Genomic DNA, 24,259 nt, shown 5'->3' on the forward strand with positions numbered 1-24,259 from the left:
CTATCGGGGAGGCCACCGAGCATTGCGTAGTACCTTCCATGAGTAAGTGTGATGTTCCTGGTGGAAACAGTCTGTGGAATAGATTATTGGTGTGCCAATTGGTGATGGTTCAAACCCTGAGTGGGGGAGAACCGGGTATTCTATCGAGAGGATCAGAGAATTATTCAAGAGCGGTTAGGGAACTGGATAGAGACATGCATTATGGGCTCATGAGACCAGGGTTATTGGTGGTTGAGATGAGTTGCAGAGGGAGTTAATGCATGTGGTACGCGTTCAAGAAAGGATGAGTGTCTGCACGGCAGGTGGCCGTTGGTCAGAGGCCTTGTGGTAGATAAGAATTTTTCGAGGTGGTTGGTTTGTAGGGATACTTCTGCAATTGGGAAATTTTGGTTCAATGAATGGATTATTCTATGCTCTTTGGAAAGGGTAAGAGATGATCGGGCATACACTTTTCGGCTCGGCATGCGTAATCTCGCTTGGTTTTGAGCAATAGAGGGAAGAGTTTCGGAGGGCCATCTTCGTGTTCTGAGTCGTTGGCAATTTCTCCGTGTTTTAATTTGGGAGATGGAGTATTCCGGGGTTACAAGTGGCACGAGAGAAAGATCGGTTGCGAGATTCCGAGGAAGCAATGCGGTATCTGAGTATGATGCCATGAGTATGAGATCAGTGGTAGAGTCAAGACACTGCGAGGCACTGTGATGGTATACTGTGGTATCCGAGTTTAATGTCCTAAATCTCGGATTATTTTGAGTTTTGAGTTTGACATGGCAAGTGGTGTATCAAGTATCTTCGGTTCTAGTGGGAGCCTTCCAACGAATTGACATCAAGCGGGTTATCTGAGAATGGGAATTGCAGCAAGAAAAAGTGGTTGTCCCGACGGTGGTCGTCAGGAGTAGTGATGCTAGTCGGGTGGGTGTGCGTACCTATCTACGTTGGGCCGCAAAGCGTGAGTTAGTCAACGCAGTGAAGTAATGACCTGAGGATGAGATTGTGGGGTGATGAGAGAGGGTGTTGTGATACTGCGGGGAGTCGTAGTACTCATTAGTTAACGAGAGGATGTTGTGATACTGCGGGGAGCCGTAGTACTCACTAGTCAGCGAAAGGGATGTTGTGATACTGCGGGGAGCCGTAGTACTCACTAGTCAGCGAAAGAGATGTTGTGATGCTACGGGGAGCCGTAGTATTCACTAGTCAGCGAGAGGGATGTTGTGATACTGCGGGAAGCTGTAGTACTCACTAGTCAGCAAGAGGGTGTTGTGATGAAGTACTCTCTGATTAGAGCATGACGCAGAAGAGTGTTAGGCTTAGGTAGCCTTAATATTTTAGTTTTTGGGAGCCTGGTGGTCGAACCAGGGGCGAGACTGGGGTCTCCATAATTTTCGGGAATCGTTATATTCTGAATTGAGTTGTGGTTATTGCAACCAAGGGAAATTAGAGAAGTGGTATACGCGCGGGTTGCAGGTTATGAGTCAGGAGTTGAGTGATTCATTGGGATGAGTGGTTCCAATTCTGGGTCGGACCAGACTCTCGAGTTTGAGTTTGGCATTAATGGTACATCGAGTTGGCGGAATGAGACTCCGGATTCTGAGAGGGGTCCCATTTTGAGGAGTATTGTTTGTCATCCAAAGTTTTAGACCTGAGTGGGGTCAGTTCGTTGGTGCGGGAGGTACCGCGAGGTGCATAGATCTAATGAGTAGTAAGCGACAAATGTCGAGGGTGAGACGATTTCAGTTAGGAGTGTAGCTTTCGCTTGGGGTAAGGCGAACTTCATGACTTGTGCGTCACAATGGGTCGAGAAAGATGTTGTGAGAGGGAAGTCAGTGAGACGTTTTGGGGCAGTGAGTTATTGGGGTTTGTTATTCGAGGAGCGAATAACGTGACGATATCTTGAGAGGGCGGTCTGGCTGCGTGTCAGGCCACTAGAGTTCCCAAATTCTGGAGAGTCAGAAGGGGTAGCGTAGCGGCGGATAGGTATGTCCTCTTCCGGGTTTGTGAGTTCCTGTTGGTTTCAGGTGTCTATGGAGGAATTTAGTTGTGTGGCATGAGATACTTCGGTGGTACTTTCCGGGTTGGTGGGTTCAACCTATGTGGCGTTGGGAAGCGATTTCGAGGGCGAAATCTAACTCAAGTGGGGGAGAATTGTAACATCTGGATTTTCAGGAATATTATTGTATATGTTAACCTTGAGGTTGAAGAAGAGACTCGCCGAGTCGAGTCGAGATTGTCGCGTGGATTTAATGAGGGGACTCGACGAGTCAAAGAAGGGACTCGTCGAGTAGGCGCTAGGCAGAGAAACCCTAATTTTTCGGACTTGTGCCCTATTTAAATGGCCTTAAGCCCTTATTTCTGCCTCCCTTGTCTCCAAAGAGCCCTGTGGGAAACCCTATATCAGTTTCATCCATTGTGAGAGAGAGAGAGTGGCTAAATTGGGTGTTCTTATGTAATTTTGAGAGGGGATTTGGAGAGCATCTTGGCTTGGATCAAGAGAAGGATTTGAATCCAGAGATTCTTCAGAGTTCTGCTTCAGTTGAAGGTAAAAAGATGCTATCTTGATCATTTCCTTATAAGATCTTGTTCTAAGGGAACTTTTAGGGCTTTCTTCCATTTATCTTGTGTCATGGAGTGATTTGTGTATGGTTTGAGGTTGGGACCTCAGATCTGGACTATGAGTGGCCTTGTGAGTCCAGAAACCCGAGCTTTATTGAGTTGGAAGCAAGCTCTTGTACATCTAGCCTTTATTGGAGCATGTTTTGGCATTATGAGCCTTACATGCCATGCATGACCATAAAGCTTGCAGCTTTACGTGCTAATCGAGCCTTAGAATAGTAGATCTAGTGATTGGAGTGATAGATCTGCATTAAATTGTCTGAATGAGAAATCAGATCAAAGGGACTCGTCGAGTCCATGAACTGACTCGACGAGTCGGCGAGGGTTTGTCCCGATGGATTGATTGTGCGATAACTCGGCAAGTTGGGGGTCAACTCGACTAGTTGAGCTGGACTTTTGAGACTTCTGAGGATACGAGGGGACTCGACGAGTCGGGTCAAACTTGGACTGTTGACTCGAGTTTGACTTCTGTTGACTTTGGGGTTTTGGTCAACATAAGTGATAGAGACCTTGGAGGGGTAAAATGGTCTTTTACCCACTTCAAAGAGTTAGAAAGAGAAGGAATCGCCTCCGGTTGTCTGAGTCGTGAAAAGAGTATTAATTAGAGATATTCATCCTTGTGTTAGGAGGAGGCTAGTTCGAGATCCGAGCGCGAGGTTATTTGCTCACCTGCTAGCCGAGGTGACTTTGGGGTTTTGGTCAACATAAGTGATAGAGACCTTGGAGGGGTAAAATGGTCTTTTACCCACTTCAAAGAGTTAGAAAGAGAAGGAATCGCCTCCGGTTGTCTGAGTCGTGAAAAGAGTATTAATTAGAGATATTCATCCTTGTGTTAGGAGGAGGCTAGTTCGAGATCCGAGCGCGAGGTTATTTGCTCACCTGCTAGCCGAGGTGAGTCTTCTCACTATACTTTACCTAGAGTGGTAATTATGTGTGACCGGAAGGTCTTATGTGTTATGGCGAGTATGTGATATATGTTGCTATGTGATATGTATATGTTATGTATGTTTTGAGCAACAGGGTATGGACCGGAAGGTCAGCTGTGCATGGACCGGAAGGTCAACATGGTATGGACCGGAAGGTCAACAGAGTAGGACCGAAAGGTCTACTCGGCTTGTGGGACCGGAAGGCCCCTGAGACACATTGACCGGAAGGTCTCGTAGAGCTACATCCTCGAGTGGCTTATGTGTTGTATGTAGTATTTTGGGGAACTCACTAAGCTTCGTGCTTACCGTGTTATGTGTTATGTGTTTCAGGTATCTCAGAGGATCGCGGGAAGGCACCGGCTTGATTGTACACACCAGAGAAAGAGCTATGTTTTGAGGATCCTGGATTATTAATGGAGTTGTGTTTTGTAATTTGAATAAACGAGATTTCTATACAATATGTTATGAAAAGTATGCGATTTTAAAATGAAAATTTTGTTTGAAAAATTACGGTGTTGCAAATACTGCAGAATGCAGACGAACAGATGGTTCGGAGTCTTAATGGATGCAGAGTTACCAACCAGATCATGCGCTATATCCAAAATGTGATAATTTTTAGGTTAGTTAACTTATTTAAAAAAAAATTGGAAGCAAACATTTTCTTTAAAAATGTACGGATAATGTTTTCATAACTTCTCTAAATCTCATTTGTGCTTGAATTCAATTGATTTAATCTTATATTCTTATTTTTGTCTGATATTGAAGCCTGCTACAAGTGATTTTATTGTAAGGGATACTGGAAATTGCAGCCCTAGGTACATGAGGTGCACCATTAATCAGGTGATACATGTTGTCTTAATGTCTTTCATTTTCATCTACTTTTCTTTTGAAATGTTTTAATGTAAGATTGATTTTGTTGTTGTTTGTTTAGATTCATTGCACTTCAGATCTTTTAAACACATCTGACATGCAATTGGCTTTATTGGTTCAGCCATTTGATTTATATGTATTAATTAATTAATACATATAAATTAAAATATCACATCTTCATTTGATTTCTATACATCAAAAAACAGTATTCATAACTTATAAATCATGAGCCAAAACACCTAAATCAACTAACAATTAAAATTCTCAGTTTTGGACCCAAAACAGCTACTGTTTAAAGCTGTTTTAGCACACTTGAAACCTATATAACTTTCGTTTTTATTCCATATTCCAGAAGTTCAGACTTTTATATTTTCAGAATGTACTTTTGAAGGTCCAAACTGTTTTTCTATAATTTTATATGATTTTTACAAAACTGCCTATCAATGCAGCTAAATTCTGACCAGCTGGTGAAAAATGTGATTTTCACCTAAGTTAGAAGCAACAACAGGTTATGGAAAAATTAATGGATAAGCTAGATTCAAAATAGAAACTTTTAAAGTTTACGGATCATTAATTTGATTCCTATTAATTTTTCTATAATTTTTCCAATACAGGGACAAATTTGTAACTTTTGCTGAATTTTCCAGCTTTGGATTTCAAAGGCTTTTTGACCACTTAACACATTAAGCCATCACTAAGAACACCCATAAGGGTAAAAAATAGCCTCTTAACAGACGTGGCATGTCAAACAATAAAAATATCAATCCCACTCACAACCCACTCATCAAGGTACAAAATATTTGGTGGAAAACAAAGTAGGTTGCACAAATAGGAACTTGGATTTCTTCCACCACCAATTCTCATAGAAGGACTTTGAAAGATTGTTTTGAGGCTTATTGGGTGACTCAAAACATGATTTAATCTATACAAACAACAACAAACTCATGAGCACTCTTGTATTTATTTCTTTTCTTTCTCTGTCTCTATTGTTAGTTTGTGAGTATGCAGAAAGCAATTTTTCTGACTCCTTGGACATGCTTGAGGATAAAAGTTTAAAAATAGAAGATGATTCTGACTTGCCATCATGTTCAGGTGATGAACGTGGTGTCAGGGTTCTTATGAATGTTGATAGCTTTGGTGCTGTTGGAGATGGAGTTTCTGATGACACAAAGGTGAATATACATATATAGTCTTTCTTGAGTGTATTGATGGAATCATTAAGGGGATTCTTTTTATTTTCATGTATGTTACATAACAGGCCTTTGGAGATGCATGGAAGGAATCATGTTTTACAGATTGCATTCACGGGAAGCAGTGCAATATATAATGATATATGCATGAGAACTCAACTGTAAAAATGGAAGAACAAGACTCGGAAGAAGAACAAGGATCTCCATGTGGATATGATTCAAAGTGTCATCCAACAACTCTTCTATCAGGTCAATCATAATTGATAATGGTTCATGTTCGAATTTTCTTGAATTTTTGTATTTGTTTGAATCATGGTGTGACGGTTATAAGTAAATCACATGTAATTCATATGTGAATTACATGTGATTCACATGTAAATCACAAGTAAATCACATATGAATTACATGTGATTCACATGTAATTATGAATTACATGTGATTCACATGTAAATCACATAAGAATTACATGTGATTCACATGTAAATCACATGTAATTCACACATGATTCATATGTAAATCACATGTAATTCACATATGAATTACGTGTGATTCACATGTAAATCACAAGTGATTCACATATGAATTACATGTAATTCACATATGATTCACTTGTGATTCACATGTAAATCACAAGTGAATCACATATGAATTACATGTGATGCACATGTAAATCACTAGTGAATCACATATTAATTACATGTGATTTACATGTATATAATATCTAATTCACATATGAATTACATGTGATTCACATGTAAATCACATGTAATTCATATATGATTCACATATAAATTACATGTAATTCACATATTAATCACATGTAAATCACAAGTGATTCACATATGAATTACATGTAATTCACATATTAATCACATGTAAATCACAAGTGAATCACATATGAATTACATGTGATTCACATGTAAATCACTAGTGAATCACATATGAATTACATGTGATTTACATGTATATAATATCTAATTCACATATGAATTACATGTGATTCACATGTAAATCACATGTAATTCATATATGATTCACATATAAATTACATGTAATTCACATATTAATCACATGTAAATCACAAGTGAATCACATATCAATTACATGTGATTCACATGTAAATCACAAGTGAATAACATATGAATTACATGTGATTCACATGCATTTTGTGTGAGTGGTCTTTGTTAATTATTTTTTTTAAAATTTTCTTGTGAATTTCACATTTAAATCTTAAAAGATACAATCACATGTGAATATCACATTATATAATCACATTTGAATCTTACATGATATAATCACATGTGAATCTTACATGATATATACTTGTGCATTTTTCTGAGTGTTCTTGCATTAATCATTTTTTTAAAAAAATTTCTTGTAGGTTTTGAAGAATTTGTTGAAAATATTGAAGATGTGAAAAATGATAAATTGAAGAAAATATGGAAATCTTGATATAATGAAATGATAACACTGTGAATCTTTGTAGTTTTTTTTATATTTTATTTTGTATCGAATAAAATATTTGTATTATGTTTATAGATTGATTAATAAAAATAAGATTTTTTATAATTTACTTACGAATATTATAGTATAAGAAATATGCATATATACATTTGAAAAAATATGCATATATGCACCTAAAACGTTGAATTTTTTGTTAAAAAAATGCAGTTTTGAAAAAAAGTGCACTTATTTTTATAAAAATCGCAGTTTTTTTTTTGAAAAAAATGCAGTTTTTCTTAAAAAAAATGCAGTTTTTTGAAAAAAAAATGCTGCTTTTTTTTGAAAAAAAATGCAATTTTTTTTGAAAAAGAAAATACAGTTTTTTTCAAGAAAAAATGCAGTTTTTTTTGTAAAAAAAAATGTAGTTTTTTTTTTAAAAAAAGATGCAGTTTTTAAAAAATATTTTTTTCATTTTTTCTGAAAAATTCATGTTTTCTGAAAAAAATTAAAAATCTCCACTTTTTAAAAAAATCAACTTTTTTTTTTTTAAATAAATCCGAAATTTTGAGTTATTTTGTTAATTTTTAGACATTTATATTAATATATTAAATAACACAAAAAAATTAAACATTAAATGAGATTGGTAAGATGACGATCATGTCCTTAACGAATTACTTTTGATCCAACGCTCCACTTTTAGTTCTCGGGTTCTCGGGAAACTTTGAGTTCTCAACCGATCCCAACCCTATATATATATATATATATATATATATATATATATATATATATATATATATATATATATATATATATATATGTAGAGGTTCATTTGAGAGCACCTATATTTTGTGAGACATGGGGACCAAATCTTAGCCTTTGATCAAAACTGATCTTGTGGCTCACAAGAAAAACGGATTAACACTAATTAATGTAACTGATTAGTTAATTAGGGGTAGATTAGTCACTAGGTTAAATTCAGATCTGATCACGTCATTAAGAAATCATCTCATTTGCTTCGATTCTTCTACCAAGATATTCGTTGGATCAACATTCCTTGTTCTTCAATTCAATCAGGTCGATCTTCTATCTCCAATCTTATATTCTTTCAACCGGTAATCGATTTGAGTTTGACATTGATCGAACAATGCTAAATCATAGGTTTTAAAGTCGTAATTTTTTTTTGTTTTTCGAGTTCATGTTCTTCATTCTTCTACATCTGCAAGTGATAATCTGAGTGACTTTGGTCAATCATGTTCTACATTCTTCTACATCTACAATTTTTGTGATTTACGAGTTCATCTGCTTCGATTCATCTACCAATTGTCTTGATCGTAATAGAAAAGTCGCCCCCCTTTGTTGGCTGATGATTTCTCAATCGCAACCAAGTTTTACCAATCCTTCATAGAAAGTTACCCCCTTCATTTAATGGAATCATAACTAAAAGTATGATATTCAACAACTTTAAGCTTCAATTTAATTTTAGATCAACGCTTTTTAGCCATTCATCAACATTGGTAATCAATCATCAACTGATATCGATTTCCATCTGATTGATGCTTCGAGTTTTACTCTCAAATCAAGTGTTTTATCAATTTAACTTCATCTTAAATCTATTATCATTTCAAGTATTTGATTTCAGCCATCGATTATCAATTTCAAGCTTTTGGTTTTTTCTGTGCATTCGAGCACATATTAAATGAAGATAAGCAAGCAAAAACAATGTATCTTAGAGTTATTTTGTGCTCATTCTATAAAATCAATGAGGTATGTACAAAACTATTATTTTTCTTAAGCCAATTCTCTTACATTATACATGCACTCTACCTGTTTGATGAAAGTCCTGAATGAATAAAGAGTTTGATGTAGAGTCTGATAGATCACTCATTCCTTCCCACCCTTAAACTTTGTTACTATTCAATGATATTGACCCCAAATTCCAAGATGATCTTTCTTAACTTGGTGATGACCGGTGTACTTCTTCTTTTTGTCGGTGATTGAAGGATATACAATTGTCATCGATGCAAATGTTCAGTGCATATGTTAGAAGAAGCATATCATCCATATCTTACCACCATTAATTAATGATGAGAACTTCAAGAAGAATATTAACATGTTGGTTTCAATGGTGTTTGGTCCATAAAGAGTTAAAGTGGCTTAGAAGTTGATGGATGATGAGGACTTGGTTCATCTTTAGAATCAAAATCTGTAATGAGGATGTTGGTTTAATTTACTCATTGCACTCTCTTTATTTCTTTCTTAATGAAATTGTTCTCTACATTTGTGCAACTTTAAACATTGTTATTGCAGCAGATATATATCCTAATACCCATGAAACCCCTTTCACAGTGTAAAGTGGTACATACAGTTATGAAATTAGCTAAAACTTTCATGTTTTCTATCATTACAACTTTTTAGGTAAGTCTTGAATGGAACTGTAGAGAATGTGGCTCGATAATAATTTCCTGGAGAGTCTCATTCTATGTAGTGGGATGTTGTAAATTTGCTTATATTTTTTTTTTGGTTTCAAGTGATGTATTTGAGGTAATTGAATAAAACGATAACACTATATTCTATGTTTTTACTTTTACATTGGTATTTACAAATAAACTGTGCATTATTTCAATTTTCTTACATATATTGTTATATTCTGGTTCGATATTTGATGTTCATATAATCATTTAGTGTTACATTCTATTTAGAATGTTCTACATATACAAACAACCTATAGCATTATTCTATAAGAATATTAAGTTGTAACTTAAATATAAACAACCTAATTAAATTATTATGTTAGAATGTTATGTATATTCAGAATATTGAATATAATATTAGAATCTTATGTAATATAAGTTCATTTTATATGTTATAACACAATTTAGAATATTACACTTTAATATCAGAATATTCCATACAATTTCATAATATTAGAATATTTTACACATAACTTAGATTATCCTAGAACATTATGCATATTATTCTACATGAACAGATAAAGTACAAAATTATTCTATTAGAATATTTTATATATAGGCATTAAATACATCTTATTAACAATACATATAAATTTAAACGAAATCATAATACTCAGAATAATCATTTAGTGTTACATTCTATTTAGAATGTTCTACATATACAAACAACCTATAGCATTATTCTATAAGAATATTAAGTTGTAACTTAAATATAAACAACCTAATTAAATTATTATGTTAGAATGTTATGTATATTCAGAATATTGAATATAATATTAGAATCTTATGTAATATAAGTTCATTTTATATGTTATAACACAATTTAGAATATTACACTTTAATATCAGAATATTCCATACAATTTCATAATATTAGAATATTTTACATATAACTTAGATTATCCTAGAATATTATGCATATTATTCTACATGAACAGACAAAGTACAAAATTATTCTATTAGAATATTTTATATATAGGCATTAAATACATCTTATTAACAATACATATAAATTTAAACGAAATCATAATACTCAGAATAATCAACTTAAAACAAATCACCTTTTGCAAATCAGAGTATTCTAATTATAATATTATACTTCTATTCATGTTAGTACTCAACCTATAACATTATTCTACAAGAATATTCTATATGTACATTCAACATGTATTTTGTTCTTTTAGAATATTCTACTTCTATACATGTTAATATCCAACCTATAACACTATTCTTTATGAATATAACTTATTAAACGGTATCATAATAATTAGAATAATTAAATTAAAAAATAAATCATAATAAGTATAATATCAAGTAATTAAATGAAACCAGAATATTCATAATAATCAACTTAAACCAAATCAACTTTTACAAATTAGAATATTCTAATTTTAATATTATAGTTCTATACATGTTACCACTCAAACTATAACAATATTTTGTAAAAATATTCTATATGTACATACAACATATTTTATTCTTTCAGAATATTCTAACTTTATACATGTTAGCAGTTAATCTATAATATTATTATGTAGGAACAATCTATATATATAGACAACATATATATTATTTATTTTAGAACAATATACATGTACATTAGGACTAATCATATTTCCAACCATTCCCTTAAGCAGTCATCATATTACCAAACATAGAATTAAACAGTCATCATATAATCAACCATACCAACTGATTTACAAAACATTAAGCAATCATTAATATCTAATTTATTCAAAAAACATAACAAAAGAAAATGTTTTCATGTTACATAACCATATTTCCAAACTTTCAAATTTGCAACAATTCTATTTTTCACTCGTTTCCAGTGCATCTCTTGCTTCAATTCCTTATTTCATCAACCTACATCAACAAAATCAAATTTATTGACTTGGTCGCCATCTTCAACTTTCAACCATTTCCATGTTCCTTGTTTCTGAGTTTCTTTAGCTCCAACCCGCTCTTTTTCATTTTCTGGCTTATTGGTACTTGAAAACATAGTACCTGAAAATAAGTCATTGAACTTCTTTGTCATACTTTTGTTCTGTTGTCATTTGGAAACATAGATACATAATTAGAAATAATTTCTTCATATTCTCTTTTCTAACTAAAACTATTTTGAACACATTTTCAAACATTTTTCATATTCCTGAAAAGTAAATATAACTTAGAATATCAAATGAAATTAGAATACGCAGAAAAAACAATCATTCATGAAGTAACGTATAATTTACCAAATCAATATACATAGAATATCAAGAATGAACCATAAGCATGTCATATTATAATACATAGAATTATATGAAAATAGCAACATACCTTAACTTTGATACGAATATAGACAATATATTATAACTATATTCTGTTTTTCTAACTAATTAATTTTATTATATAGTATATGAAATTTATGATAAAGTTCAAACTGTTGCAACATTCTAAAACATGTAAAATTAGAATACTTATAATTTCCTAGAATATCATCTATGAACCATAAGCATGTCATATCAAAATACAATTTATCTTATCAGAATACATAGATTATCAAGAATGAACCATACGCATGTAATATTAGAATATATAGAGTTATGTAAAATAGCAACATACTTTAACTTTGATAATAATATAGACAATGTTTTATATCTATATTTGGTTCTTTAACTAATCAATTTTATTATATATTATACAAAATTTATAATAAAGTTCAAATTGTTGCAACATTCCAAAACATGTAAATTCATAATACCTAGAATTTCCTAGAATATAATCTATGAACAATAAGCATGTCATATCATAATGCCTAGAATTACAGAAAACAGCAACATGATTTACTCATGCTATTAATATAAACATTGTACTTTACTTTTTACCTATTATAACAACATACTTTTATTGATTAACCAATATAATAAATATATAAAACCTCTATAAAATGATCACATGTGTTACATTAATGTTAACACAAACATTCCATAAGATTGGCGTTATAAAATATAAACTTGTATTATATACTATAAAAAAATGATAAACAATTAGACTTCAATGTGTAAAAAACCCTATATCATCTAAATAAAATCAATAAAAAAATCAAGTTATGAAGTACATATGATTTATCTTATCAGAATACCTAGCATATCAATTATGAAACCATAAGATTATTATATCATAATACTTAAAATTACGTAAAATAGTAACATACTTTACTCTTGCTACTAATATAGACATTGTAATTTACTTTTTAGTCATTATGGCAACAGAATTTCATTTATTAACCGATATGTAACTTGAATCTTTGTAAAATGATCACATGTGTTCAATTACATATTGTTATTATCAGTAAAAATATGAGTTGAATTCTCCACCTGTGATTTATCCAAGGTTAACTAGGTACTCACATTCAGTATGAGAATGACATGAGGAATGCACAAAAAATAAATAGAATATATATTGAATGTTATACCTTTCTTTTTTATTTGCTAATTTTGAGTTTTAATGATAACTTAAAACCTATAATCAGAATACTTTCGAGTTACATGTAGAGTTAACATCTAGATTAAAATCTCTTCATGATTTCATATATTCTAGATATATCGCACACATAAATGTAAGTTTAAGTGATAGGTTGTATAATACTATATTCCATTACATAGTGATTTTTGAATAAAAACTATATTATAATTAGAACTCTTAGATTTAAAAAATATCTAGAGATGAATATATTAACTCAAAATCACATGCAGAGATAAAGTTAATGATTATAATACATTAACTCAAAATCACACACAAAGATAAAATCATGAAGAAAATATAGTATTATGTGTTACCTGGAATAACTCTAGATGCAAAATTTGAATCTGATTATGTAGAATGAGCCATTTGTTGAAAATCTGATTATGTAGAATGTGACCGGGGCCTTGATCTGGTTTCAGATTAAGAATCACAAGGTTGAAAATCTGACCGGTACCCAAACTAGAAAACCAATTCTTTTTATAATATTACACATCTCAGAATGACTAGAATATTTAGGTATCAAAATTAGAATGCCTATAAACATTAAAAACAAGAATATATGTGAAATATACATTAACCTCAATATACAAAATGAAAATGATTGCAGACATATAGAAATATACATTAATCAACATAATAACATTTGAATTAATTATACTGATCATCTATCTTTTCCTTCTGTTCTATTGGTCTCCCATCATCCATGTTTTCCGTCCATTCTTTTGGTCGACCATAATCGTGTAACTCCAACAATGCACTAGTTACGAATTGTTCCATATTATATTTCTCTTTCAAAATTTTTGTATATCCCCTCTCAAATATTTCCTCATACCCCTGACATGTAATAGCAAAATTATTCACAATATTAAGTAACATATTTAGAAAATACAATATCTAGAATAATTTATAGAAACAATTTTATCATATTTGACTATGTAGAATGAATGTAGACATATAGAAGTTTTACAATAACACATAATAGCAATCATAATATATAGACATTTATACAGAGTATTAATCCTATATATATATATATATATATATATATATATATATATATATATAGTATCCTACTAAAACACATATTATTACAGTTCAAAATATATCAAAAATTATACTAAAACATACATGTAATTCATAGAATAATTAGAATATCATATAAAAATTTTCAAAATATGTCGACTAAAATGGAATCATCAAGTTCATGATGATGATCAAAGTCGTTATAATGGAATTCCTCCATTCCTTTGTTTCTTCAGATATTTTCATCTTGAGATTACGTATGGTATGTGTATAAAGCTTTACAAAATAAATGCAACACAATATTTCAAGATTTTTGTTATCCATAAAACCTATGTTCCTAAGTGAATATTCCACCAACCCTTGTTGCAGTAATCAATTTCATTGCTATAGTAAACAATTTCATGAATTAGAACAAATATAATAACACTATTATTATTTCAACAACAAAAATCAAACTTTAATATAAATACAATGTTTTTACAAGTGATTCAAACTTAATCCATGGATTCATAGAAAACATAATTGTATAAAAAACAAACTAAAAGACATATTAGTTTTATCTTACCAGATTGTGTTGAACGATCCGTTTTTGATGATCCTAATCAGAATCGCTAGCTTCATAAACAGAATCAAAATCCAAAATCTAACCCAAAAGGGATAAATTTGATTTTTTTGAATCAGATGAAGATTTTTAAATCAGTTTCATAGGGCTTTTCTCGAGAGATTTGGGAAGGTGATTTTTATCGGAAACAAATGTATTCTCGATCGAGCTTAGGTATATACGAGCTTAGGGTTTTCTCTAGAGATTGGGTTTTTATCGAGAGATTTGGGAAACAAAATGTAATCTTGAACAACATTTGGATCGGAAATCGCTTCAGATCGACAAAACCATGATGTATTATGGAAGATTTGTCGAACAAAATGGAATCGGGAGGGATGTTGTTAGCATTTTGTCGTGAAGAGTTCTTGGGGAGGAAGATGAATTTCAGGTAGAATGAGAATAAGGAGCTCGAATCAGAAGATCAACTCAGATTTATGATTAATCTGAAACAAATTTGTGAAGGAAGCAGAAGATGTTGATGATCGAGATTTGGATCAAATGGGTTTTAGTGTTCGCATCTAGGATTTTTAGGAAGAACACTGAGTGTTTTTTGTGAGCTGAATGGAAAAGAACGTAAAATTCCATTCCTGCCTTCCGTGTCTTATTCTAATCCCAAAGTTCCATTTATTTACAAAAATGTCACCGCCTGCTTTATGTTCCTTATGGTTTAATCTGATTTAATATTAGCTTTTGATTATTCAAGATGAGTGGTCAAGATTTGGTATCACCGTCTCACAAAATATCGTGGTCTCACATGAACCTAACCCTATATGTGTGTGTGTATATATATATATATATATATATATATATATATATACACAAAAAAGTCTTTACTTTTATTCACCAAAATTATATCAATTTAGTTAAGACATTAGACACCTTAATCTAACACTTTTGACAATCCAATGTGCATGCAGAAGAATTGATTCTCCTACCGCCTTCTTCATTTTCATGATTTGTGCCTTTCTTTATCTTTTTTTTTAATATAATTTTGTATAAATTTATGAAGATGAATATTGCACACTTCATTTAATTCTAATGTGTTTTCTAAGAAATTTTATACTTCACTCAGTTATTTTGGTTACTTTTAATGGATTTTCAAAGCGAAGCTAAACAAGTTGGCTGCAAAAGACGCAAATCCACACAAAATGGTTCAAGTCAATATATTCCATTTTCTTCTCCAGTATTTCAAACCTCAAATTATCAACAATACCAAAACTACCAGCAAAACCAAAACTACCAACAAAACCAAAACTATCCACAACAGTATTACCCTGTGCAACAATCTTACAACACATTTAAAAACTTTCATAAGATAATCCGGATTATAATCCATGAAATCAGTTTTCTCAAAAGGTTCCAGAAACCCAATTGCAATCTTCTCATCCCAAGAATTTCCCGACGACCCGACTCCTGAAAGAAACGAAGAAGACAACAAGTTGCAACCCGTTGCTGAGAAAAAACGCAACTATACAAAACGCCTGAACTCAAAGAAATGGGTGGAACGCTAAGAGTTGGATTTGGTTAGGGCACATGTTGATTTTAGTATATTCTAGAGAACTAAAAATGCATTAAATAAAAGGAATGACTTATACACATTAAAACGTGTAAAAGTATTTTTTTTTATATAGTAATACATACATACAGACAGACAGTTTGTATAAGCATGATAAAGCGTACAACATGTAGTGGGAATACAAATACATATGTTAGATCCTTAAATTAAAAGATGGTGTCATAATTTGGAATGTTGTCTCCAGGGGCACCCACCTTCGAAAGCATGTTCCAGCACATCTTCCATTCTCTTTGCAAGTAGTATCTGCAGCAGGAAACCACCCACTTCCAAGTCAATTTACAATTATTTTACTTGTTAGTCAAAGAGTTAGATTGAAGAAATAGCAACATACTTTTTCTTATTTGTCTATTATAACATCCTAGTTTCATAGCATTTTATTCTTATAAGGACATTATACTTTGAGAAATCCAGCCATTATGGCAATGAATATTGTTTTCTTTTATTTTGTTCTTATTTTTATTTAAAAAAATAAAATAAAAACTTACCTCAATGCTAGCGAGAACAGCTGGAGGAACTTCAACCAAGTCTTTCAAATTTCTCTCTGGAAGGATAACTCTCTTAAGACCATTACGGTGTGCCGCCAACACCTGCCCGATTGCGAGTTACAAAAAATCATTAAAATTAAAATTAAAACATCTGTAAAGTTATAATAAATATTGTAAGGCGAGAAATAACAAGACAGTTATTCCAGCATTGTAGTTTGAAAAATCTACCCAATTATAGCAATGACATTCAAATTATAATGTTATAAACTTATAATTGAGTAGATTATTGAAAAGTAGAATGTGATTTTTTTGCTGAAAGTAGAATGCTATGATAGAAGGCGGTGAGAGTAGTAGGAATGAAGAAATATTGTAAAAAAAAAAAAAAAAAAAAACATAGCAATGCAATGAGTAACCTTGTCCTTGATACCCCCTACGGGTAAAACTAGGCCACGCAAAGTGATTTCGCCGGTCATGGCTGTATCTGATCGCACCCGTCTACGGCTGAAAAGTGAAACGAGTGCGGTCACCAGAGTCACACCAGCTGAGGGTCCATCTTTTGGCACTGCCCCTGCAGGGAAATGTATATGGATGTCCCGCCCTTCAAGCAGATTGCCTTCTCCTTCTGCACAACCCAGATTAAGCTCTGCTGTCCTTGCTCTTACCTAATAAACACACACACACACACACACTTATATACAATTTTAGTCCTCTGTTATTTGGCATCACTTCTAAAAATAATGCTCACAGTCCCTCGGTCAAAGGATTTTGTGGATTCCAACAGAATCCGACAAACCAAACCAAAAGCCAACACTACCATTTTTTTTTTAAATAAGAAGAAGAAGGTTAAAAAGACAGACAGTAAAAGAGGAGATACCCAAGTCAATGCTATCTGTGCTGATTCTTTGATGACATCACCCAACTGGCCAGTGAGATGCAGATCCCCCTTACCCACCATTGATGTAGCCTCAACAAACTGGACTTCTCCACCAAAGGAAGTCCAGACTAAACCAACACAAACCCCAGGAGTTGAAACTCTCTCTGCTGTTTCTTTATCATCATATTTGGGAGGCTGCACAACAAGTAAGAAAATACAGACTCAGGACCCACCCCATATTCACATTCTTGATTCTTTTTCATATGATGCTTAGTGCTTTGCTTACCCCAAGTACTTTTTCCAGCATCTCATCATCCACAATAAGTGGTGACATAATAACCCTCCGGAATGCACTTGATATTTCATGATTGTTAACACCCATTGCCATTGGTATCACCTCCATCTCTACTCCTCCTCCTCCTCCTTCAGCAAGTCTGCTCTCTAGCAATGGTGAAGAAATCTGTTGCACGTCTTTGTTAAGCGCAACTCTTTCCCTGTCCCTGTCCCTGTCTTGCTCTTGCTCCGCCACTCTCACCGCCGCTGCACGGGCTAAGGCCGCCAGGTTTCTCTCCAGGTTCCGCACACCAGCTTCTCTCGTGTATCGTTCAATAATTACTTTCACCATCGCCTGCCACATACATCATCAGTCTCGATAATAATCAACAAAAAGGGGGATGCATATTTCACATATGCTAAATATGTCTTTTTTTCAACCAGTATCAACATGCTTTCATTTCATTTATTTGTTTGTTATAGCATCTTTACTTTCTTTTCTTTCTTTCTTATTAAAACACTCTGCTTTGAAAAATTACCCTTGTATTTGGATACATACATATCTATAATTGGGGTACAAAGTTGTCATATTAAACAAATGAATGAAAGTGAAAGTGAAAGTGAAAGTGGGCTGCTATTTTTAGCATTTAAGTATTTATTATTTAAGTTTAAGAAAAATAAGAAAAAGGGTATAGTATACCTCGGGAACTTTAAGATATTCAGAATTAAGGCCATGTTGGTCTAGAACACGTGGGATTAGGTGGCGCATGGCTATTCGAAGCTTCTCTTCAGGTGTATATCCTGGAAGTTCAATGACTTCCATCCTGTCTAAGAGTGGGGGGGGGATTGGTTGTGCCCTATTAGCAGTCGCCACAAATATCACTTTTGATAGGTCATAAGGAACATTCAAATAGCTTTAACCCATGAATTAAGGAATCAATCATTCAAACAAACTGGGCACTTGAGATGCATAAAGCCAATTAACTTATTTCAATGGAAACTAGTATTTCTAATTAAGCTCACATTCATTCATAGATCATGCAAGCATCCAAGGGGTGGTGGTAGCTTTGCAGAAACTTATATAAGTTAGGTGAATGTCAAGCTTTTATAGTCAAACGGGTCCACTCTCAATTTTTTTTTTTTAAAAAAAAGAATATTATTTTATCTTGATTTCAAGACTTGTTGTCTTGTCACATTTCCTCTAAATCTTGAAGTAGGATACTGATCATTAAAAGTTTTGTTTTGCTCAGGGTCAAGAACCTCCAGAAGTGCTGAAGCAGGATCACCACGTACATCAGATCCCGTTTTATCAATCTCATCCAGCAACATAACAGGATTGCAAACAGCTACTTTCTAAAATAAAATTAAAAAATAAAAAATGTATAAGTCAAAAACAAACAAATAAACTGTACAACGGAATGAGTAGTTTGGATGTTGGTCTCTAGCAATTAATTTTTCATACGTTATTTTAATTACAATATATAAACTTTATTTACAAAAATAAAAAATCAAACATAATAAAATAAGATTACAAGAAAATATAAAAATGAGGAAAAAAAAAAGTAAAGAAATGTGTGGGTCATATGATTGGGTAGCATAGGAATGAAAGTTAGGAAATGATAGGAAGCCAAAGAGAAGGTAATTTGATAAAATAGATATATATTTGTAGGTTGACCTTTAAGCCATCAATGAGGCGGCCGGGCATGCTTCCGATGTATGTCCTCCTATGGCCCCTAATATCAGCCTCATCTTTGACACCACCAAGAGATATGCGCACAAACTTCCTACCCAAAGCAGCAGCAATGGATGATGCCAATGATGTTTTCCCAACACCCGGTGGCCCCACAAAACATAGCACAGGACCCCTCGCATCTGGCTTCAACTGCAATAATAAACATTTGGGTCAAAACTCCCTGGCTTACAAGAACACTGACACTGAATTAGATATAATTGGGTCGACGACCTAACCTTGCGCACGGCTAGATATTCAATGATCCTTTGTTTCACCTTCTCTAATCCATAGTGGTCACTGTCAAGCCGCTCTTTTGCAGCTTTTAAGTCCATCTCCACCTCTTCACTGCTTGTCTGCCATGGCAAATCAGCAAGAAGCTCCAGATAAACACGGGAACTGTTGTACCCAGGTTGCTGTGGTTGCATTTTCTTCAGTCTCCTGCCAACATTCATGTCAAATGTTCAAAATCATACTACATAAATATATATTCCCTCAGGCCTCATCAACATAAAATGTCTGCAGTCTGCTAGACCTTAGTTCTCTCTGTGCATGCTTCCAGACATTTGGAGGCATTCCAGCGCTTTGCATTTTCCTTTCAAGACCAGCCACGTCATCATCTTCATCGTCATTGTCACCAAGCTCTTCCTTAATAGCCCTCATCTGTTTATTATGAATCAAGCATATATAACACTCAAACTGAATTTACATGTTGATGCTGAGAATAACAAAAAAACACACCTGCTGACGAAGAAGATATTCCTTTTGTGATTTTGAAAGCTGCCCTTCAACCTTTTTGGTTATCTTCTCTGCCACACGTATTGACTGCTACAAGTAATAACCCCATCAAACCAGCCACATCTTTTCATAAAAATCACAATAAATAAGAGCATCCATCATCTATATTAGCTTTACCTGTAAATGCCTATCGACTAATTCCGTTGCTTTTAAAAGCCTTACTTTCACATCAACAGCATCTAGCATAGATAGCTGCTCTTCAAAACTTATCTCAAAGCTTGCAACAAAGATGTCTGCCAGTTTGTGCAGGGGGACCGTTTCCAGAAGAAGTTTGGTTCTCCCACCAGTTTTTTGTTTCTGTATATATATATATATATATATATATATATATATATATATATATATATATATATATATATATATAAAAACAAGCTTAGAGATACCCAGCTGTTTCTTTTTTGCTTAATGCAGAAACAACGACGGGAAATGAGCCTTTTACAAATTTAACCTCATTTATTTTTTTCCTTCCAGTTCCCAGGAGGATGAGCCGTTATTTTCTAAAGATCATTTATCCAGACCCCCCTATATCCAGAGAGCGCCTTATGAAAAATAAATGGCCAGGGTACATTGAAATTTGAAAATCAGGGCTTTTAAGGAGAAAAATTAACATAAATGATAAAACAAACAAAGGGAGGAAGTGCAGAAAGAATACTGGCTTCTTTTTTGGTTTCTTCTCTTTATGGACATGTGGACCCAGGAAGAGAAGGTTAACACTGACAGAATTACTTTTTTGACAAATTTATATGCCAACTGGATTTCACAACACTAAAAGAGATCTACCATAGCTGAATATGGTTTATTTTCATTTTCTGTTCAAGTTATCTGAAGTTTGTTTTTGGTTTAGGAAAACAAGGAAACAATAATTTAGCTTAGTGATAGCTGGGCTCCTCCCCTAGGTGGCAACACCTAGTATATCATGACTTCAAAATCCACTTTCCTTTTCCTTCACTAGAAATTTTTTTTTTTGTTATAATGACTGAATTAGTGCATGACAGCAGCAAAATAAGACAACATAGGAATGAAGAATGTGAAATCAAGTTCATCAAAACACGACTAAAGATGTGAAATCAAGAAGCCAAATCACAATGTCCACAAAGCAAGGAAAGTGATGTCTAGACCTCATTTATGGATTTTCACCTCCTAACCATGTGGGGACCATATGGCTATAGAATAACAAGCTTGTATTCCATGGTTCCATGAGATAAATGCTTAGCAATACATCATCTCAAGGACACTACCAGATGATACCTCATATTTTGTATCAAAGTGAATTAATGAAGCAAAAAGGACAAAATGCTGACATAAAACTAATAATATAATGGGCTGGGGGTTGCAGATGATACCTCATGTGTTACAAACACAAGGCATGATGATGATATTATGTTAAAAAAAAAAAAAAAAAAAAAAAATAGAAATGAGAGTACCTGCTCGAGAAGAGAGATAAGCTCCATGGCAGTTACTTTGAATTGACGAGACAGTGCTATGAAGTCCGGGTCTTGTTCAACTCGCTCCATCTCTAGTCAATATCAGAAAAGGGTAGCAAATCAGGTATTCCACATGTGACTTAACCTTGTCTAAAATAACCCTACAAGATGGTTGACTATAAACTTGAACATCGTATCCCATATGCAACATGTAACTTTACATTTCTAATACTCCTTATATGGGACTGGGAACCCCATGGTTCCACAAACTTTCCTATTAAGTTCATATCCAAGACACAAATAAATGCATCTTGCAATGTATATAACTCAATCATGATTAGTGAGATTAAAAATAAAAGATATATATTTCTTCTGGCAGAAATTCATATGAAAAAGAAAAAAAAAAGTAGCCCTGCCCTACAAGAAAAGTTATCACTTAGTTTGCCTAAAATCCATGTACGTGGAAATTTAACTTAAGAGAGTATAATAATAGCACTATGTATGTAGAAGGAATGTGATGGTGTGTGGAGTATACCAGCCTTTGTCATATCAAGAGGGGATATTCTTGCAGTAGAGTATGTCCCTTTTGTACTAAGCTCCAGGACACTAAATCTGCATAGACCTTCAAGAACAACCGTGTATGTGACCCTTCCACTTGGTTTTTCAACTCCTCTAGATAGATGTAATGCACGCGCAGCAACTCCCCTAACAATAAAAATCAAACACTAGATCATGTCATGTCATGTTGTGACGTGGACAACATTTACAAAATTAAACTTCTTCAACATATATTATATGACAATGACATGTAACCCAAGGTTTCGCAAAATAAACAATAATGGCTATCCATGTACCTTGTATGCCAATGAATAGGTTCTTGTTGGTTTTTCCCATCAAGCTTGTGCGAATCCGACAAGCCTGTTTGATTCTTTGAGCTTCCCAAATCAGTACCTACATCTCAACAGGATTAATAAGAGTTGTTTTTTCTAGCAAGTTAACAGACTTTCTTGCACGAGAGAGAGAGAGAGAGAGAGAGAGAGAGAGAGAGAGAGTCCATGTCCCACCTAAATATTTTCAATTTTTGTCCTGTATAACAAATAATAAAATGCAATGAATGATGTAATCAAAATCACCTTGAGTTAACATGGAACCCACTGACAGTGTCTCTGCAGCATCTCGAACTGGCAAAATACCAATCAACCCTTTCTCCTCCCTCTGCCACAACTCTTGTTCCACCAATTTCACACTGCAGGAATCAGAATACCAATCACATTAGACTGGAGCATTCCTAAACCTAGCCCCCAAACTTTCAGTCACATTGGGGATTCTGAATTTGCTAAGCCCTTGTGTGATTCAGCTACAGCAGGTATCAATCTTATGCATCTTTCTATTTTCTGGAAACTTGGTCTTGAGGAGGTGAAACCAACTCAGGCACCTCTTCAGTTTGCAGATAGATCCATCATATGTCCATATGGCATAATTGAAGATGTTCTAATCAAAGTCATTAAATTCTACTAGTACACACATCTACAAGAGTATTTTGCAAAATCATACAAAGAAAATAAACATGTCAGCTTAACAACTACTCATGTGTCTCTATACATCTAGCTCACTTTCACAGAGAAAGTTTATCAGCAAGAAATTATAATTTATAGCTGTATAAAAATAAGATATTTTCAATAACACCACTAAGATTTACAGTTATAACCACCATATAACACAAAGGGATTTTTACTACAGATAACCAATCAGGCTTGAAACCTATCCTGTTCCTTTTCCTCTATGTTCCTGTGAATTAAAGAAACAGGAAAAGGAGCAACAAAGCACAAATATCGGCCTAAACTATGCAAAGACAACTGTGCAACAAAAATTTCGTGAGGAAACACAAAGTCATCGGGTTTGCTTGGAGAAAATCGATAAATATGGGCGAAAGACAAAACAAAGAATTCACCTGCTTGGAGAAGTGCATCGAATTCGAATAATTGCGCCAGGCAACAAGACTTTGTTCCTAAACGGTAGAATTCCAATCCGACTAGGAAGCTCCACCGGTTCCGCCATTATAGAAAAAGTATATGTAATTGTATATAATGAAATTGGTGTATCAATCAACAAACCTGTGCGTGTTTATATAGGATTTGAGGGAAGTAAAACAAATGAAAAGAATCTATTAGAGATTTAGAGGGCTATAAATTGGTGAAGAAGAAGAATGGTCCGTTGGCTGCTTTTACGACGGCTTTCTATTCATTGAATTTTTTAATATCTTTTCTCATCGATAATCATTGGAATTTTACATCTAAGCCCTTTATGTTTTGCTTTTTTCCATAACCGACCTTTTTACCACTTTGAGGACCAAAAATGGTCATTCAAAACCAACTACCAAAAGAGTTTAGGGTTGTTTTGTGTTTGATTCGATTTGGTATGTCACTTACTTTGTCAGATTCAGGGTTGTGTTCTGTTTTATTC

At 33.6% G+C, this 24,259-nt stretch overlaps 1 protein-coding gene across 2 annotated transcripts; it reads right to left on the reverse strand.

The window, feature by feature from the left end:
• Positions 1-16,243: 16,243 nt before the first annotated feature.
• LOC145118933 (lon protease homolog 2, peroxisomal-like) lies at positions 16,244-24,025 on the reverse strand. 2 transcript variants are annotated; one of them, XM_079054591.1, is made up of 17 exons: positions 23,748-24,025; positions 22,930-23,042; positions 22,651-22,747; positions 22,332-22,501; positions 21,797-21,888; positions 20,490-20,669; positions 20,316-20,399; positions 20,110-20,237; positions 19,814-20,015; positions 19,521-19,727; positions 19,068-19,198; positions 18,546-18,759; positions 17,859-18,200; positions 17,573-17,767; positions 17,112-17,360; positions 16,699-16,800; positions 16,244-16,456 (listed from the first exon to the last, which is right to left on the reverse strand). In XM_079054591.1, the coding sequence occupies exons 1-17, from the start codon at positions 23,852-23,854 to the stop codon at positions 16,373-16,375; spliced, it is 2,697 nt and encodes an 898-aa protein (XP_078910717.1). In that variant the 5' UTR covers positions 23,855-24,025; the 3' UTR covers positions 16,244-16,372. The 2 variants fall into 2 exon arrangements, with proteins under 2 accessions (XP_078910717.1, XP_078910716.1); XM_079054590.1 differs by having other exon boundaries at positions 20,316-20,402.
• Between the last annotated feature and the right edge of the window lie 234 nt (positions 24,026-24,259).

This window comes from Lactuca virosa, chromosome 6 (genome assembly GCF_052849685.1).
Source record: "Lactuca virosa cultivar CGN04683 chromosome 6, Lactuca_virosa_CGN04683_v6, whole genome shotgun sequence".
NCBI lineage: Eukaryota > Viridiplantae > Streptophyta > Magnoliopsida > Asterales > Asteraceae > Lactuca > Lactuca virosa.

Bases quoted from the DNA above. Each gene is read 5' to 3' on its own strand.
- LOC145118933 (XM_079054590.1), bottom strand. From the start codon at position 23,854: ATGGCGGAACCGGTGGAGCTTCCTAGTCGGATTGGAATTCTACCGTTT. The intron at 22,748-22,929 runs GTGATTTTGATT...GTTGAGATGTAG, and splicing joins GGGTTCCATGTTAACTCAAG to GTACTGATTTGGGAAGCTCA. The intron at 17,361-17,572 runs GTATCTCCTCTT...TGTGTTTATTAG, and splicing joins CACAGATAGCATTGACTTGG to GTAAGAGCAAGGACAGCAGA.